We start from the raw sequence: 20,901 nt of genomic DNA, 5'->3' as shown, positions 1-20,901 counted from the left end.
AAATGAATCCCTAAAAAGTTTCCAGTGCTAAAATGGATGTTATACGGTAACTTGATGATATATTGTGGTCTCTGCTTTTCATGACATGGCATCGCAATACATCGTCTGTAACAAACGCCTGGTTATATAACTTCAATTAACTCCACAGATAAATGAGAAATGACGCGAAAATATCCACCGATAACGGCGCAAATACAAACAGTATTATGTTGCGAGTTAAGCAAGCTCTTTGTTAGAGGAAGACACGATTTACATCCAAGATTAGATAACTAAAAATAAAATGAATCACACAAGGCAATATAAATTCTTGACCCATAGAGGGTTTGAATACGATGGGAAATATACAAACATGAGATACCAATAGAAGAAAGTAGGCAGCGAAAATTCAATACGGTATTAAAGTAGATAAACTAGGGTTTTTTTTTTTCTTGTCAGCCCAACTAAGTAATACAATATTAATCAAAGTGGAGAGAGAGAGAGAGAGAGAGAGAATGAGAGCTGAAGTGTGTGTGTGTGTGTGTGTGTGTGAATTAGATTTTTAACGTAGCTTTAAAGAAAAGTTCGGTCATACCTTACGATGTCTGCAGTGCGGCAGTTTATAGTGACATCTAGCATTGGGCATCATGCGGTACACACGTAGCATGAAATTGAAAGAAACAGTGGGGTATGGATCTGTTAGCAGAGAAAACCAATATGTTTTCACCTGATCTCAGGCCGCGAGCAAGGGATGGAGACGATGAGTAGTAAAATTCAATGCCACCTACAGATTTGAAAATATATGATATCCTGATAAAGTTATACATGGATGTACTGAATGATTACTGTCAAAGGAATTGACAAAAATAATGGTCAATACTAATAGAAACTATAATAATAATAATAATAATAACACATGCAAAAATTTACGGAATGTTTAATTTGGAATGGATGGATGGATGGATGGATGGATAGATAGATAGATAGATAGACAGATGGGGCGCTCACCAGTTATTATGTTGTTGTTGTTGTTGTTGGGTTTAACGCCGTATTTCAGCACACGATAGGCTATGCATGGCGGCCAGTATTATTGGTGGAGGAAGAATCCGGGAAAACCCCGGGAAGAACCACCGACCCACGAGAAGCTACTGGCAAGCTTTCTCACATGCCCACATTGGCTGACAGTTATTATGTACTTTTGAGAGAGTGACGTATGTAAGGTGAAGTTGTTTGCATTTAAAACATGCACAATGGAGAGAATGTTGGCATACCTCTATGCTACATTAATGCAATTTGGATGATATTTCTTTCGATATTGTACTTTTGGAAATTGTACATGATTTAAACACACTGCTAACTAAAATGACTGCACCCTTGTGCTAAAAAATCAGCCCGAATTAGTCTAAAGTACACTATCCATAGCAGCTACTGAAATAGGGAAAATTAATTTTGCCAGACTAGACAATATCAGCTTCTGAAAGTGCAGTGAATGAATTACCAACTATATAAAATTAAAAGAAAGTTATCGCCTCTTTAAAAAAAAATTACCTCTGAAGTTCAGGAATTAAAAATGACCAAGTGGAGCTAGCACTTTTTTGAAAGGATGCACATCTGGAGTAAGGCCAAGCTGTATACTCTATAACCCATATTACAAACATCAATCATACACCAAAATAAAGGGAATTAAATGTTCTTTGAATTACACAAGGTCTTGTTTAAATAGCCACTATAACCAATGAGGAAAGACGGGGATGTTCTTTTTCTTTAAAATCCTAACCTATGCAAAATACGAAACTGTAGAGCGCCACATAGATAGATAGATAGATAGATAGATAGATAGATAGATAGATAGATAGATACATGGATACATAGATACATAGATGCTTCGGATTGATGTGTTGTGGGTTTTGGACACCAGGGTCGAATTAGGTTTCAGGGTGGAAAAGTACCAAGAAGCGGACATGCAGGTTGGCTTTCTTAGTTTTATTTCAGAAAGCACACTATTTCTGGCAATAATAGTCAAGAATTTACAGTAAAACCACAATTAACGTACCAAGAGCCACACATACAAATATGTTGTTGCTATTTGTTTCATCGTGAACTTTAGTTAGCATTACATTGCATTGATAGCTACGGAATGAGGATATAGGGTGAAGATACATACTTGAGGATACATACTTGAGGATAAAGACTTGAGGACGCATAAATGCCATGCTGAAGAGAATAAGTAACACAATTTCATTATTCATTAAATATAAAAAAAAATTATTAAGTTCGTGAAAACAGTTACCAATAATTATGCTTACAATGTACAGATCGGAGAAAGATTAGTTGTTTTCGCCTTAAAGTGCAATAAAGTTTGAATGAATAATGACTTTAAATCTGTTAATTTTGCAAATTCATCAATTTATTTCCGTATAATACGAAGTCAAAATGTAAAATATATGTACAGCATTGTGAATATAATCCCAATAAATCATAGAATTTCTAACACAAGTCCTAATTAATAATGTTATGAATAAGCTTAATGGCATTGCAAAAAATTTACAACGCTGAAGGTGTTGATGTGGATATATACAGCAGTTAACCATTATCATATTCGCTGATACTTTCATATAATATATTGTTTTCATTATGTCCCTACTGAATATGTATGTATGTATGTATGCCAAATGTCTGTATTTGCAAGAACGATGATGAATTGCTCGAAACGTACAGAAAACACATGGTGTATATTCCAAGTTTCCAAAAGTTTGAATAATGACATTTTCATAAGCATGATTTTTCCCCCGATTTTCTTTAATATTGTATGTGTTTATGAAGTTAATATTTGCCAAATGATGGAGAGTGAAAATGTTTCTTTACTTTTTTCTTCCATACTGCATTAGAAATTTTAGGTCACATATACATAGATTGTAAGCTGTAGAGTTATTTAAAAGTGTATCCGAAATATAGACTGTGAGCTGTAGTGTTATTTTAAAGTTGATCATATATTCAGGTTGTAAGCTGTAGTGTTATTTGAAAGTGTGACAGGTACATATATTGTAAGCTGTATTCTACCTAAAACTATCATATATATAGATTGCAAGCTGTCGTGTTCGTAAAAGCGTATCAGATACATATATTTGAAGGGGTGGTGCTCCTAAAGCTTCATAAAAACGTATCAGATACATATATTGTAAGTTGAAGTGTTATTTAAAAGTGTATCAACTACATATATTTTAATCTTCAGTGTGATAATTATTGACTTATTTTCACTAATACCATTGCAGAAATAAAACAAAAAGCGGTCAGTACGTCTCCTTACGCAGTCAGGGCAAGGACTTGCTAGGTGGAAGAGGTATATGATATACTAAAACCACGCTCATAAACTTCTATACATTATTTTGCATCAATATCGACAGCAAAAAGAACAAAAAGAAAGAAAACTCTGAAATCGTTGGAAATATTGCGAGGCCAGCCAACAAGGTTAATGACAACTCAAGGATTGCATTCTTTCTTAATAGTGTAGAATTACGTACTTTGTAAAGGTCGTTTTGAACTATTCGTATCTACGCCTTCGAGACAAAATAAGTAAGGCGTGAAAATAAATATCCAGCAAACTGGGATTGGGCAGCCTTGGGTACCGTGCCCAGATATAAATCTTATTGATATTTATCATAAGTCCCACTCCCTAAAGTGCCACGGTAACTAAAAGTATTTACAATTGTCTATGGATTGTAGGCTAATTAGTGGAAACGCTGTATGTTAAATCACAAGACCGCTTCTTGGTTTGGAAGATGCAAAGGGTCCCGTGTGTATATTGGGTATATAAGGGCATGCCTTGGCTCAGAGTACATATTACAACCGTCTGAAGCTGTTACCACGAACTCTATTTCATGATGAAGGTCCTTCTCTTGCTTGGTCTTTTAGCTCTAGTAGAAACTAGATGGGTCCGTAATGACAGTCCACTCCAAAGTGTCAACGAACGAGAACTGGAAGAGGAAGGCAGCCAACTTCAAGCACTTGTCATTCGTAAGGTAAGTAAAATATATCAATCTCTATGATTGGCAAGGTTTACATAGAGAGAAACAGAGACAGAGACAGAGAAAATTGAAACAAAACTAAACAAGGCAAAACATTTGTTGTAGGATTGTCGTCATGGACACCTCCCAAGTTTCGATGATCTGATTTTTCATGATAAACATGTAACCACACAATTTATGTATTCAGTTATATCATTGAGCAAGTAAACACACAATTTATGTATTCAGTTATAGCATTGAACATGTAACCACAGAATATATGTATTCATTTATATCATTGAACAAGTACACACACAGTTTACGTATTCAGTTATATCAGTGAACAGGTAATTACACAATTTATGTATTCAGTTCTATCATTGAACAGGAAAACACACAATTTATGTATTCAGTTATAGCATTGAACATTTAAACACAAAAGTTACGTATTTAGTTATATCATTGAACATGTAAACACACAATTTATGTATTCAGTTATATCGTTGAACAAGTACACACACAGTTTACGTATTCAGTTATATCAGTGAACAGGTAATTACACAATTTATGTATGCAGTTATATCGTTGAACAAGAAAACACACAATTTATAGATTCAGCTATATCATGGAACAAATAAACACACTATGTATTCATTGATATAACTGAACAGGTAAGCACACCATTTATGTATTCAGTTATCACATTGAATAGGTAAAGACACAATGTATGTATTCATTGATATAACTGAACAGGTAAGCACACCATTTATGTATTCAGTTATCACAATGAATAGGTAAACACAAAATTTATGTATTGAGTTATATCATTGAACATGTAAACACACAAGTTATGTATTTAGCTATCTCACTGAACAGGTAAACGCACAAACACTTATTTCGTAAAAAGGTATATATTTCAGTAAACAACTTTAAATGTTATGAAGGTGGATTTAGTATATTCACGTTGTATTCCAATTACATAGTGACTAAAGCGAATTGAAATGAACAATGCTAACTACTGGTATACATATATATATATATTCACTCCATTATTATATAAATGCCCGTCAAAGCAAAATAACAGAGCAAAGGCCAACATGAAAACTTGCTTGGAAAATCTGTACTAAATACAAAGCCAGAACGATTTGAGGTGAAGTGTCAGATGTCACTCTCGACTGGGAAATAGCTCGTTCAGAACAGAGATCCAGAATCTAAAAATGAGACTATTTGCTGTGAAAGCGTCATCCAAAGTGCATAGACTACAAAAACTGTACAACAACATTAATTAGCCTAATTATCGTAACCTTTTTTGTGCTCGGAATAAACACTGTCGAGAAACACGCGAGTTCTCACAATGATAAGACAAATACCTTTGAGTTCATCTGTATGGATAGGCCAAATTAGTTTTGACCTGTTTATAAAGATCTTATTGCTTGACACACATGCTATATTCTAACATTACTTTTTTATTAAGTCACGACTTTGACTATATGACCAAACGTTGACTGCTGCTATACATGGCGACCAATATAACTTAGTGGAGAAAGATCACAGAAAACCTCGGCAGGAACCAGCAACTCACGGTTAATCGACTGGCAGTTTTCTCACATACATACATTAGCCGAACCCGAGACTCGAACACATGCGGACATGGGGTAGATGGCAATGATCGATATAAGCGAGCGCTTAAAACCACTCTCACGGGTGGAGTCGCCTGAATTACATAATGTTACTTGATAGTCGATACAGTTATTTAATGGACTGTTTCTAAGAAAGCAATTTAGTCCTAGTTAGGTTTTATGACTTCATCTTTATTAAATAATTTTTACTAAGTCCGAAACAACAAAGACATTGAAACAACCTGCATGAAATATACAGGAAAGAAGCAGCAGTAGTTTATGTTACGGTTTAATAACCTTCAATTTATATATGCTTAAGAGGTGTATTCAAATGTTCCTGAAAACAAAAGATAATGAACTGCTTGTTATGTTGTAGTTTATTTAGTATATTCCTCTATGGTCAACATCCACATAGTTATCCAAGTTGAATCAGATGTGAAATGATATGGCCCATCTAAAGGATGAAATGACCTGCGCATGATTTACTCCTGAACATAAATATGGCACAGGAAGTGCATAAAATCCCCTAAGCCACTCTCCGTCCGTCCCCCATTTAAAAAGGTGTCCCCGTGCTAGACATCACAATATACTGTCTTACTGCAGACATCGTAGCGATATGAGTGAAAAAGTATTCAAGCTAACTCAAAATTCCAAATCACACACACACACACTATGAGCATGTGCCTCCTGCCTAGTGGTACAGCACGGATGATGTGACGTCAGTGGTTGGACATCAAGATTATTCCTGTTTCCGGCAGTTTTGCTAGTTAGGGTGGTGATATAAAGTCTGCTGGCATCTATCGCAGAAGTAGGTAACACACCATGATTTTTCGAACTCATGTATGATAGATAAGAGCAATTATAATTAAGTACCAATTTAAATTTATAGATATATATACAGGTCCTATGTTATAGATATAAAAATTGGGTATAATAATGTTAGAGTTTCTAAAACTGAAAATAAATTAGCTAACTATGAATTACAATAATGCAGGTTTTTAATTACCTCTTTTTACACAATGTTGTAAATATATATTACGACAATATTAATCTCAGCAAATTTGTTCAACTTGTACTTTAACCCCACCCCTCCCACCCCAAGACGTAGCCCTTGCTTTTAAGACATCCAAACTCTACATAACGTTAAATTCCATCTAATGATATATGTTAAGGTTAGATTTGTTCTTTTGTAAAATTCATACGTTAGTTGTACCCCAACGACACACCCACCCTCATCCTCAACAACACACCCACCCTCATCCCGACCATGGATAACAAAACAAGCAGGTATGACAAAAATGCCTTGTTTAATTTCCCGACATGACTCAAACACACCGGGTGATATATGTGCCTGTGTTGTTTTTCCGACATGACTCAAACACACAAGGTGATATATGTGCCCGTGTTGTTTTTGCCACATGACTCAAACACACAAGGTTATATATATATATATATATATATATATATATATATATATATATATATATATATATATATATCTGCTTTGGTTTTCCGACATGACTCAAACATGTCTAGAAATGGAATTACCTATCTGACGATAGCATTGATGAGATAAGGGTAAGCATTCCAGTTGGTCGTTTCACACCAAACAGAATGATCCAAAGTGTAAACGGAAGTTAAAAAACGAAACAATAACATTCCAGAATAAGGATTATACACTTCTATTTAATATTCCAGTGTTATGATTATATATTGTATTGCATATTATTGATATTCCAGTGTTAGGATTGTACATTTTTATTATAAGTTATTAATATTCTAGAGTTATTATCATACATTTTATTTGAATAATATCAATATTCAAGAAGTATGATCATACATTTTTGTTACAATTTATTAATATGCCAAAATTAGGATTATACATTTTTGCTACATTTGGAGTACCATTGTCCGAAATTTCGGAACACAAGATGAATGTTCCCAACAACCATATATTTATTCTAACTGACACAAGAGATACGGTCAGATTCGTTTTGCTATTCAACACGGTTTCACATAAGACAAGTGATATGAGTTTGCTTCTATATGCTCAGCTCAATACACCACGGTTTCACATAAGACAACTTGTATGAGTTTGCGTCTATGCTCTCAGCTCAATACGCTACGGTTTTATATTAGACAACTTTTACGAGTTTGCATCTATCTTGTCAATTCAATACAGCACGGTTTCACATAATATATAGACTACAAGATTTGCTTCTAACCTGGCAGTTCAATATACCACGGTTGCATATAAAATAACTAGTAGGAGTTTGCATTTATCATCTTTATTCTATGCACCCTGTTTCATACAAGGCAACTGCTCAAGTCTGCATCTATCCTGTCATTTCAATATATAACGGTTTCATATATGGCAACTGCTACAGGTCTGCATCTATCCTGTGAGTTCAATATGCCACGGTTTTACATAAGAAAACTGAAACGGGTCTGCATCTATCCTGTCAAATTCAAATATTTATGTGAATCATTTTCATAGGTATCTGTTACCACATATTGCATTTACAAAATACCTTCGTGTTCTTTATACATCATTAAATCAATATTTTAATTTTGAACGATTTCAAGCTAGTTTGTCACACATTACTTATTTATGAGACTATAGTTACCTATCGGAAAAACTATTATACATCATTACACGTATGAAATATGTATCAGGTATTTTCATTTTAGCTCCTGCGTAATCTTCAAAAAATTGATGACAAAAAAGAACTTGGTGCAGAAAATAACGAAGCTGAGGACTTGGAAGGCCAGAGCTCGGACGACTACGCAAGAGGTACTAATATTTCTATCTATACATGTTAACCTATTAATGCACGACAAACGTGAATGGTTATAAACATACCTAAATACGAAAGTATATTTATCAGGAAGTAACTCTCTGAGCAGGTATGTAGAGATTGTATTATATATGTAGGTCGATGGATTGGCAGGAATCTAGGTTCATGGGTTGGATAGCTTGAACGGTCGATGGATAGAAGAATTAGGGATGATTAGAAACATTAAATCCTTTCCTGAGTCTATAACAAAATACTTGGAATCTGAGGACATTCAAGCCAAAGTAATAATTATACATGTAATTCACACTAATTTTATTATTGCAAAATGTCGCCTCTAGTATAAATTATATCTCGTGATGAAAGAAAGTCGATCTTCTTCCTGGTCTTTTAGCTCTAGGAGAAACTAAATGGGTCCGTAATGATGATCCACTCCAAAGTGACAGCGGTGAAAAATCTGGAGAGAATGACAGCCAAAACCAGAAACTTGTTATTAGTAAGGTAAGTAAAATGCATCAAACGTTAGAATTGACAACATTTACAAAGAGAGAGAGAGAGAGAGAGAGAGAGAGAGAGCAACAGAATAAGATACTAGTATAACAGTTTATTTTACATTTATTAGAATGCATGCCCGTCAAAACACAATAACAGAAAATGCCAATGGTAAAAATTGTTTTGGAAAGTTGTGCTGGACATAATGTCAGTGCCCTCTAATGTGGAGTATAAGACATCGTTCCCGACGGGGAAATTGTAATTTTAAAATTAGGCTTTCCGCTGTGATATCAATCAAAATGCCAAAACAAAAGGTGCACAACGATGTTACGAAGTCTACATATTCTAGTATGTACCTATGCACACACGAAACACTTCCCACTGCTAAGAGAAACGTTAGCTCTTAGAATGACAAGATCTGTTTGCATATCTACATTGAACGAATATATGTTGGCATATCTACATTGAATGAAGATATGTTGGAATATATACATTGAACGAAGATCAGTTGGCATATCTACACTGAACGAAGATCCGTTGGCATATCTACATTGAGCGAAGATCTGTTGGCATATCTACATTGAGCGAAGATCTGTTGGCATATCTACATTGAACGAAGATCCGTTGGCATATCTACATTGAACGAAGATCCGTTGGCATATCTACATTGAGCGAAGATCCGTTGGAATATCTATATTGGACGAAGATCTGTTGGCATATCTACATTAAACGAATATATGTTGACATATCTACATCGAATGAAGATCTGTTGGAATATCTACATTGGACGAAGATCTGTTGGCATATCTACAGTGAACGAAGATCTGTTGGCGTATCTACATTGAACGAAGATGCGTTGGCATATCTACATTGAACGAAGATGTGTTCGCATATCTACATTGAACGAAGATCTGTTGGCATATCTACATTGAATGATCGAATTTGGTTTGAGGTGTTTATCTGGTTTTATTGCTTGACACACATGCCATGTTGTTGGCGTTCATTTCAGGTCCGTTAAACTACTTTTTATTTAAGACATGAAATTCTGACCGTATGACCAAATGTGGACTACAGAAACTACATAGTAATGAATTAAGTCGCTCCGGTGGCCTAAGTGGTTATAGCGCCCGGCTCGGATGTGGGAAGTTCGGGTTAGAATGCCAGCCGAGTCATACCAAAGACTTATACATATGGTACCAGCAGCTATCTCGCTTGGCGTGTAGCATTAATAGGTTAGTGTTATGACTGGTCGGCCTGGTGTCAAGAAAGCGGGACTGGGTGGGACATGATGCCACATGTCAGCGTCATGTTGTCCCATTGCAAAACATCACAATAAACTGCGGACTGCAGACATTGTAGTGATATGACTAAAATTATTAAAGGTAATTTAAAAATCCAAACGCACAACACAGTAATGCATTCTTATATCTAGAAGTATCTCTATTATATGGTCTTAATCGCTATTATATATATAATATGGTGTTAAACTCTTTCTAAGAAAGTAATTTATTTCTTATCCATTCCAAAATTATAATTTACAAAATCTAATAAAGTGGTGGATGCGCTAAAACAGATATGTTAATGAACTGGGGCGCACATCATAAATATCGTCATATATATATATATGTGTGGTTCTATATTGCGACAACAGCGGCAATGTATGTCACAATTTAGTAACCACATCTATATATGTAAGGGGTCAATTCACATGTGTATGCGAATGTTTTAGAAACTGATAAAAATATACTGATTGTTTATGTTGCAGTTTATTTTTTTATAACGGACTATTACCAATTTGAATAAAGTAACCTAACTGAATCAAAATGTGAAGTGACATAGCCAAATAAACGGTGTAATGACCTTTACATGGTATCCTTCTAAATTTAAATTTGATGGGGGGAATGTATAGCCTCTCCTACTCCCGATACCATTTGGAAAAGAGAACATTATGCCACTGTCCTGTTCGATAACTTTGTTTCCGCCCATTTTGTTGCCGCCCATTTTGTTACCACCCATGTTGTTACCGATCATTTTGTTACCGCCCAATTTGTTACCGCCCATTTTTTTACCGCCCATTTTGTTACTGCCCATTTTGTTACCACCCATGTTTTTACTATCCATGTTGTTACCGCTCATATTGTTATGGCGAATTAATCAAGATATTAAGGTACAGTTTCAAAAAGAATACATTCAGTTGATTTTCACCGCATGTTTAAAATAGTGATTCTAACTCGCACACCCCTAATAACAGGCACTGGACAAAGATGCATTACATTCCCGACACAGGATAAATAGGCATTACGTACCCGACACTGGACAGAGATGCATTACGTTGCCGACACTGGACAAAGATAATATTACGTATCCGACCCTTGACAAAAAATGCATTACGTAACCGACACTGGACAAAGATACATTACGTACCCGACTCTTGACAAAAATGCATTACGTATCCTACACTGGACAAAGATGCATTACGTACCCGAATATAAAGCGCGGTTTATTAGATTGACACTTACTGAGAATAGAAGATTCTGCGAGAAAAGCGCACACAGACAATTTTAATCAAAACTGAATTTATTGACCTATTTGTTGTATGTCGTTATCCCTCTCTCTCTCTCTCTCTCTCTCTCTCTCTCTCTCTGTATAACGTTATTATTAATAAACGTAATAACCTGCAAAATAGACTGATTATTTTTATTAAGTGTAACAAGTTCTCGTCATGCTTTCTAATTGCGGTAACATACTTGCCTATGTACCTACGTACCTCATACGGAATGATTGTTGTGATGTCTTTTGTTTCAATCAAAATATAGCCCTATTTTCCGTCCGTTTTATGATCTTGGATCCTGATGTAAACATCTACTGACATCTTGTCGCAGAAGTACGTAACTCAACAGGAATGCGCAAACCGATGTGTGATAAACAAGACAGGTTATAATTATGTAACATGTTTATTATAAACACAAATACAGGGTTATTAATTGTGTAACCTGTTTATTCTAAACACAAAAACAATTTATTAATTGTGTAATATGTTTAATATTAAAACAAATACAGTTTATTAATTTCAAACATGTTTATTAAAACACAAATACAGTTTGTTAATCGTGGGAGTAATAGGCTTAGAATTTCTAAAATTGAAAATTAATACTAGTTTTTATTCTTATAATCTTCAAGTCCTTGATTCAGCTCATAAAAGGATAACAAAATTTAAATGATAATATCAAGAAAGTTAGCAATTAAAATGTAATTACACGAAGTTAATTTAATGAGCAGTATAAATATTCTTTGAATATTTATATGGAATCCACTCCATTGAGATATATCTATAAATATACCTTTCGAAGGGAATTTTTTAAATATTGTTTCTTTCAGTTACTGGTTTCATGTTCTATAAGATCAATAATTGCAATTAACTAATAAGCTAAATAGGAATTATTGTCATGTGGTCTGTTACATTTTCACACATTCTTGCATGTATGGGCTGCGAGAATTTCAATCTTATAAATATATTTCGACCTGTATAGTTAAGTTAGCCCTACACCAAAAGTTTCAACCGCTTACGAAGTAGTCCTTGATTTGCAATCGTTTTTAACTATAGATCAAGTTAAATTATGTCTAATGATACGTGGCTATGTTAGATTTGTTCATTTGTAAAGTTGATATATTCGTCGATCCCGCAACTACAACCTCACCCAGATCCACACCGTAGAGAAAAATCAATAGCATTTTTGTTCCGACATGAGTCAAACACGATAAGAAATCAAAGTACTTTATAACCATCGATCAAACACTACAGAAACCAAATTACTCTATGTTCATAATTCAGTCACGCCATAAACAAAATTTCTCTGTACTGGATATGATTCAGACACGCCAGAAACAAAATTACACTGTGCTGGATTTTATTCAAACGCTCCCAGAAACCAAATTACTCTGTGTTGGATATGATTCATACACGCCCAGAAACCAAATTACTCTGTGTTGGATATGATTCAAACACGCCCAGAAACCAAATTATTATCGTAACTCAAACACGCCCAGAAACCAAATCAGCATATGTCTACAATTTAAACAAGATTATAAACCAAATTAATATAATTTGTACATGTTCCAAACACTCACAGAAAGTAAATTATTATATGTCCATGATTCAAAAAACGCCAAGAAACCAAATCAATCGATGTCATGATTTAGACAAGAACATAAAATGTATCAGTATATGCCCATGATTTAAACACGACCAGAAACCTCATTAATTAACGTCCATACCTGTGGTTAAAAATTGTACGCACTTGTTTGCACTTTTGCATTGGATGTTGCAAACACACCATAATGATCTAAATATTAGACTGACTTTCCTAAGCGCAAAATTTATATTCCAGAATTAGTATTTACATTTATTAATATTTGAGAATTAGGAGTATATATTTTTATTATATTTTTATTGCAATTTATCACTTTTCCAGAAGAAGAAGTATATTTTTATTGAATTTGTATTGTAATTTATTAATATTCCTGAATTAGAATCATATAGTTTTATTATAGTTTTATTGCAAGTGTCCGAAATTTAAAACATAATATGAATGGTCTCAAACGCACATACTTTTCTCTTTTGTCGCAAGTGCTGACGTCAGATTAATTTGCAATGCACCACTGTTTCATAAACGACAATTACTACTAGTCTGCATGTATCCTACCAATTCAATACACCACGATTTCATTTAAAATAGCTGCTACGAGCCTGCATCTATCCTGTCAATTAAATACACCACGATTTCTTTTCAAATAGCTGCTACGATCCTGTGTCTATCCTACCAAGACAAGACATCACGATTTAAAATAGCTGCTACTAGTCTGCATATATCCTACCAACTCAATACACCACGATTTCATTTAAAGTAGCTGCTACGAGCCTATGTCTATCCTGTCAATTCAATATACCACGATTTCATTTAAAAATCTAATACAGCACGGTTTCATTTAAAACAGCTTCTAGTTATTTGACTCGTTGTCGTAGGAATATATTGCCACCTGTTGCATTCATAATATGCTTTATGTTTTCAATACACATCATGAAATTTATATTTTTAATCTTTAACGAGTTGAAGCTTGCTGGTCACCTTTTACATACTTATGAGACTAGTGTTACCTGTATGAATTATTATTATTATTATTATTATTATTATTATTATTACATGTATTGAATAGGAATTATGTATTTTCATTTTAGCTCCTGCATAGTCTTGAAGAACAACTTAGAAATAAAAAAAATAACAGGACTGACAGCTCTGAAGACCACGGATCGAAAAACTGTTCCAAAGGTACTAGTCTCAGTATGTGTACATATCAATGCATGCCAAACACAGATACATGCTTGCATAGAAACAAGCCTAAAATGAAAGCATACTAGTCACAAAGTAACTATCTGATCAGGTAACTTGGTATGTTATTATATATATGGGGAGATGGTCGGGCAGGAATCTAGGTTAATATAGGTGTAATGTTTATCGATGTGTCCTTATATATTTAAATATACATATATTATTCATATGTATTACTGTATATGTGTCCTTATATGAGCCGTTTGATGTGATAAGATTCACCAATATGTGTACAGATGTGCGTGTATATATATATATATATATATATATATATATATATATATATATATATATATATATATATATATAAAGACTTTATAAATGTAATACAAGTTAGTTTATCGGCAAGCTAACTGGAGAACTGTATCTAATTTAAGATATATTCAAAATCTAACAACAAAATACCTCAGCATAATATTAGAGCATAAATCATTTATTTTCTAGTTACCTTAGTAATCTTAAAGCCATATGTCGTGCATTAGTCTATCGAAAATGAAAATGAGGAAAAAAGGGTTATAATGCAAGTAAGGTTACGCTGGCAAGGGCACGTATGCACGTATACAAAAATCGGTAGAAACATGGTTAGGTTGATAAGGTTTCTGTAAATGAATAAATGAGAGAGAGAGAGAGAGAGAGAGAGAGAGCATGGGGGTACAACGTGTGCAGAAAATCTTGTCATATAGTTCATCGTAAGCGCTTTTTTAATGGAGATGTGAGCAAGATCCATATCGATAGGACAAAGAGGCGTGGGTTCCATATCGAATGGACAAAAGGCATGGGGTCCATATCGGATGGATACAGATATGTGAGGCCCAGATTATTTTGACACTTAACTATTCAGGGGACAAAGCCTGACTAAGACTCATTACAACATGGAGTCCCTAGGGCTCATTACATCACTGCGTTGCTAGGAATCATTATAGGGTAAGGAAACTAAGACTTGTGTCATCATGGGGCCACAAGGACTCCAAAAATCATGGGGTCACTACACTCATTACATCATGGGGTCGCTAAGACTCATGTCATCATTAGGTCACTAGGACTCATTTCATCATGGGGTCGCTAGAACCCATTAAACCATGACGTCACTATGACTCATTAAATAATGAGGTCACTAAGACTCATTACATCATAGGGTCGCTAAGACTTATTACATTATGGGCTCATTAGGACTCATTAAATCATGATGTCACTAGGACTCATTAAATCATGAGCTCGCGAGGGCTCATTACATCATTGGGTCACTTGGACTCATTACATCATTGGGTCACTAGGACTCATTAAATCATGATGTCACTAGGACTCATTACATCATAGGGTCGCTAAGACTTATTACAGCATGGGGTCACTAGCACGCATCACATCATTCGGTCACTAAGACTCATTAAATCATGAGCTCGCGAGGGCTCATTACATCATTGGGTCACTAGGACTCATTAAATCATGATGTCACTAAGACTCATTACGTCATAGGGTCGCTAAGACTTATTACAGCATGGGGTCACTATAACTCATTACGTCATTTGGTCACTAAAACTCATTACATCATGAGGTCACTAGGGCTTATTACATCATTGGGTCACTAGGACTCATTAAATCATTGGGTCACAGACTCATTAAATCATGATGTCACTAGGACTCATTAAATAATGATGTCACTAAGACTCATTACGTCATAGGGTCGCTAAGACTTATTACAGCATGGGGTCACTATAACTCATTACGTCATTTGGTCACTAAAACTCATTACATCATGAGGTCGCTAGGGCTTATTACATCATTGGGTCACTAGGACTCATTAAATCATTGGGTCACTAAGACTCATTAAATCATGATGTCACTAGGACTCATTAAATAATGATGTCACTAAGACTCATTACGTCATAGGGTCGCTAAGACTTATTACAGCATGGGGTCACTAGGACTCATTACGTCATTTGGTCACTAAGTCTCATTAAATAATGAGGTCGCTAGGGCTCATTACATCATTGGGTCACTTGGACTCATTAAATCATTGGGTCATTAAGACTCATTAAATCATGAGGTCGCTAGGGCTCATTACATTATGAGATCAATACATTTAGAACTGATATGATCTTGTTGAAATCAGGACGGAGTCAGGATTTAAAGTTTGATAGCCTACTGATAAACAAATTTGGTCCTCTAAATCTATCTTGAAATAGTATAGATCTTTGGTGATACTGTTGGCTGCACCAGGCTCGCATTTATCTTATTCTGGGATGTATAACGAAGGCTTTGCTCACACCAACTGTTTTAAAGGTCGGCTACGCAGCGTGCTCCGAAAGCTGTTTAGTTAGCAATCCGACGTCAATGTGTCTATTATATTAATACAGTCTTAGCGTTATAAAGTGACATATTAAGATTATGATATTTCCAAGTCCGGATATTCGCGCATTTTGATTGCAACAGTGCATTATTCTTTTTTTAAAAAGAAATAATAATATCCTTCGGAATCCTTGTTTCTTTGCATTGTATGCAACACTTAGAATCTTAACTGTACCAGCTGTAAATCACATCAAACGTACCGGTCCTGTACATAAAAGGCACTGTTGTATGACGAATATGTTGGCCAGTCCTTTCACTGGTGTTTGTATACAGGATTGTCAGGTGATAGAGAATTTATTTAAGTGTCGTCTAATTATATATGGAGTCTATCTAACAAAGCAGATTTTTTAAAATCTTCTTTAGCACATCATGTTGATAAAAAACCATCAGGAATGCTAACAGATATGGAGTTACTGTCTTCGCTAGCACAGCAAGCTAATGACGCAGTCATTATTCTTTTTTAAAAAGAAATAATAATATCCTTCGGAATCCTTGTTTCTTTGCATTGTATGCAACACTTAGAATCATAACTGTACCAGCTGTAAATCACATCAAACGTACCGGTCCTGTACATAAAAGGCACTGTTGTATGACGAATATGTTGGCCAGTCCTTTCACTGGTGTTTGTATACAGGATTGTCAGGTGATAGAGAATTTATTTAAGTGTCGTCTAATTATATATGGAGTCTATCTAACAAAGCAGATTTTTTAAAATCTTCTTTAGCACATCATGTTGATAAAAAACCATCAGGAATGCTAACAGATATGGAGTTACTGTCTTCGCTAGCAAAGCAAGCTAATGACGCAGTGTCGGGAAAACAAAGAGAGCTTGAAGAATATATAGATAGACGACTAGCTGATGAATTAGGAAAGCCTGTTTCCAATCCGTCAAAAAGTCCCGGAACTCACGGATTTATGGACATACCAGCTGATAATCAACCTATGGACGAAACCATATACAGATATTGGTAAGGGCACACTTTGAGAATAGAAACTTTTCAAGCAAATCAAACTCTGGCAGGGGAAAAACGAATTTGCTTCCAAAAAATAAATGCTAAATACAAAGGTGAAGAGAATATATGGAATATTAAGTATGTTAACAATAAGGGGGTTGTACTAACAAGAAATAAATAATGGAAAGAAAAAGAAACAAACATAAGACAACATTAACATGAGTGAACTACGTAGTATCTACAATAAGTAAATAGAGAATAGGTATAACTTGTGGATAATAAACTTATGCTTGACGGGAATGTTAAATTTGCTAGGAACATTAGATGTGTTTAATTTAGCCTAATTCCCCATGTCTTTTAAATTACAGTAGCTTCTTACAGTTGTGAATTTCGAGTTGATTTGTTTCACGAAGGAGGGCAAGTGTTCATTCACCTAAACACACACGTGTGTGTATATTTGTAGCCAAAACACAAGCAACAGTGCATCAAGTCTTAGACAATGGTTAAGGATTTAATGCGATCTGACAAACATTTCCATATTTCAAATCAGGTATATAAAATAAACATGACGATAACGGAACTTGCGTTAAACCTGTACGTGCAACCTATTTTATTTACCATGGAAAGGAAACGTAACATCGTATATCAATGATAGCCATACACGACAAACCACAATATGTCCCGGATACATTTAATTTATAATTAGAATCTAAAGAGGAATAAATAACGAATGGGATTACATATATGCAGGACTTATCCTTTAGCTGCATCTATACGTAATATAGGATATACGGCGCAACAGGAAAGGAAGAATTATAATCTTGTATAACGCAACATTTGCATCAAAACCGTAGGAAGATAAACCCTTCCTAAAAATGCAGATAAGAGTAGAAATGAGTTTTAATCATGCACCCAACACAACGAACTCTAATTGCTAAGTACAATTTTACATCACCAATAAAAAGTTAAGTTGTGAAAAAAAATAGTCCAAGAACAAAAATACATCAGCACCAAAATAAGCACGAAACCAATTCAGAATGACACAATATGCACTCTGTGTGTGCAGTATCATCAAACGTTTCGTCTAAATTACATAAGGGATACGTATATCTCGAGAAAACTTGACCAGCTTCTCAGTCTTACTGTAGCAATCTGTGTCATTTTTTTTGTTTGCTATGCTACATTTCTTTGATTATTACCCCTCCAAAAACCACAACAAAACAACTAATGCAAAGCAAACATTCATAACATAAATATTCATAAAAAATGATCATATATCAGTTGTTTAGAGTATTGATCTTTAAAACAAAATAATGGATTAATTTATATGTGAGGGACCTGCTTTATTAATGTATACGCGACGGGACGTGCTGTATTAATTAATATGTGAAGGAACATGCTAGATCGATTGTATATGTGTAGGTACGTGCTAGATAGATTGTATATGTGAAGTAATGTGCTAAATAGATTTTATATGTGACGTGACGTTCTAGATAGATTTTATATGTGAAGGAACATGATAGATAGATTTTATATGTAAGGAAACGTGCTAAAGGTATTTTGTATGTGAAGGACGTTCTAGATAGATTTTATATGTGGAGGAACGTGATAGATTTTATATGTAAGGAAACGTGCTAAATATATTTTATATGTGAACGGAGGTGCTAGATAGATTTTATATGTGAATAAACGTATTACAAAGATTTTACATGTGACAGGACGTGCTAGATAGATTTTATATGAGAAGTGACGTGCTAGATATATTTTCCATGTGAAGGGACTTTCTAGATAGATTTTATATGTGAAGGGACTTTCTAGATAGATTTTATATACGAAGGAAAGTGCTAGATAGATTGTGCATGTGAAGGAACGTGCTAGATATATTTTATATGTGAAGTAACGTGCTAGAGATATTTTTCATGTGAAGGGATGTGGTAGATAGATTTTACATGTGAACGATAGTTTATCCACGCATTTTTAGATGTGTATTATGGGCAGTAAGTTCAAATATAAATATTGAGAGCTAATTATAGTGGAAATGTCAATTGACATCAAACTCGGTTGATTGGAACTATGATACAAGAACATGAAAATGCTAATTAGTATCAAATACGATGCGGATATTTTATAATGAACTATGACAAATTGTATTTTAATATGCATCAGCAGCTGCAATGTTAGAGCATTTTATTTGCATATTCCCTGAAGCTTAAACAAGCACGCTTGCTTTGGCGCTCGTTTCGTGGCATCTTTTTACATATAAATTAATGTTTATTTAAAGATTGAATTCCATCTGTAAGCAGAAGGCTGTTCTAAAGAATAGATCACATATATTCATTTTTTCTATTTATATGTTATATGAAATAGATTGATTTTGATATATCAAGTGATCAAAGGTATGTATCATAGCAACTAAATCATGGAAGATGAAAAATCAGATTGTATTTTTTGTTTTCATTGTGTAGTGAGACAAATGTTTCAAACGTTAATTCTTTGAATGGAAAATGTTTTGTTCGCATGTTTTGAATCATAATTATTTCTGTTCTTTAAATTCAGAGAAGCAAAATGGAATAAAAAAAATGTGTAGCAAATTAAGTTTTGGATACTCTCTGGTCTCACACATTATTAATAGGAATTTGTATTATTTATCTGTTTTCAGAAAAATCGAAGAAAACAGGCGTAATACCAAAACTGTAGGGAAACGACGGATCTACGAGAATAGAACGACAGTGCCCATTCGTAAAGAAAACTTTCTTAAATTCTTCAAATAAATGCGGTGCTGTATTCAAATGTACTACATTTATAGTGTAGTTTTTTTTCGCTAGTATATTTGATTTATTTGTCTAGAAAAACGTGCATACAAAATGTTATTTTGCAACACAACGATACTATGCTGGGCCTTCCGATACGAAATCACCTACCTAATTAAAAATGATAATAAAGTATATATTTCTTGCACTGATAGAGTTCTACCGTTTTTTCTAGACCACTGATCAAATTGTCTTCTAATCCAAATAGGTGTCCACTTTTCCACATAAAGTCATTTTGATCAGAACACGAAACATACGTCAGTCAGGCGTTTAAAAGTAAGATAAAAAAAAGCAAAACCATCATTGCGTGGAGAACAAAATACCCACTTGTAAAAAAAACATACCTTCTTCACACACACACACACAAAGCGCCGAAATGAAAGCCTATGCCACGAGAATCACACACACACACACACATACACACACACACACACGCGTAGCTAAAGTAATAAGCCTTCTGCAACAAAGACACTTCGCATGTTCATCAATTAGCATTTAAAGAGATTAAAACAACATTTT

The 20,901-nt window shown here is 34.4% G+C and overlaps 1 protein-coding gene across 1 annotated transcript; it reads left to right on the top strand.

Moving 5' to 3' along the window:
• Nucleotides 1-3,834: 3,834 nt before the first annotated feature.
• Nucleotides 3,835-17,083, top strand: LOC149772910 (uncharacterized). Its single transcript, XM_089947129.1, has 5 exons — nucleotides 3,835-3,995; nucleotides 8,291-8,393; nucleotides 8,789-8,895; nucleotides 14,123-14,213; nucleotides 16,983-17,083. The coding sequence occupies exons 1-5, from the start codon at nucleotides 3,855-3,857 to the stop codon at nucleotides 17,081-17,083; spliced, it is 543 nt and encodes a 180-aa protein (XP_089803255.1). The 5' UTR covers nucleotides 3,835-3,854.
• The last annotated feature ends 3,818 nt before the right edge of the window (nucleotides 17,084-20,901 follow it).

Source organism: Sinohyriopsis cumingii, unplaced genomic scaffold, assembly GCF_028554795.1.
Source record: "Sinohyriopsis cumingii isolate HCF-2022 unplaced genomic scaffold, ASM2855479v2 utg000974l, whole genome shotgun sequence".
Taxonomy (NCBI): Eukaryota; Metazoa; Mollusca; class Bivalvia; order Unionida; family Unionidae; genus Sinohyriopsis; species Sinohyriopsis cumingii.
The sequence above is the reverse complement of the archived record's forward strand: the minus strand, read 5'-3'. Positions and strand labels throughout refer to the sequence as shown.

Bases quoted from the DNA above. Each gene is read 5' to 3' on its own strand.
- LOC149772910 (XM_089947129.1), top strand. From the start codon at position 3,855: ATGATGAAGGTCCTTCTCTTGCTTGGTCTTTTAGCTCTAGTAGAAACT. The intron at 3,996-8,290 runs GTAAGTAAAATA...TTTTCATTTTAG, and splicing joins AAGCACTTGTCATTCGTAAG to CTCCTGCGTAATCTTCAAAA. The intron at 8,896-14,122 runs GTAAGTAAAATG...TTTTCATTTTAG, and splicing joins AGAAACTTGTTATTAGTAAG to CTCCTGCATAGTCTTGAAGA.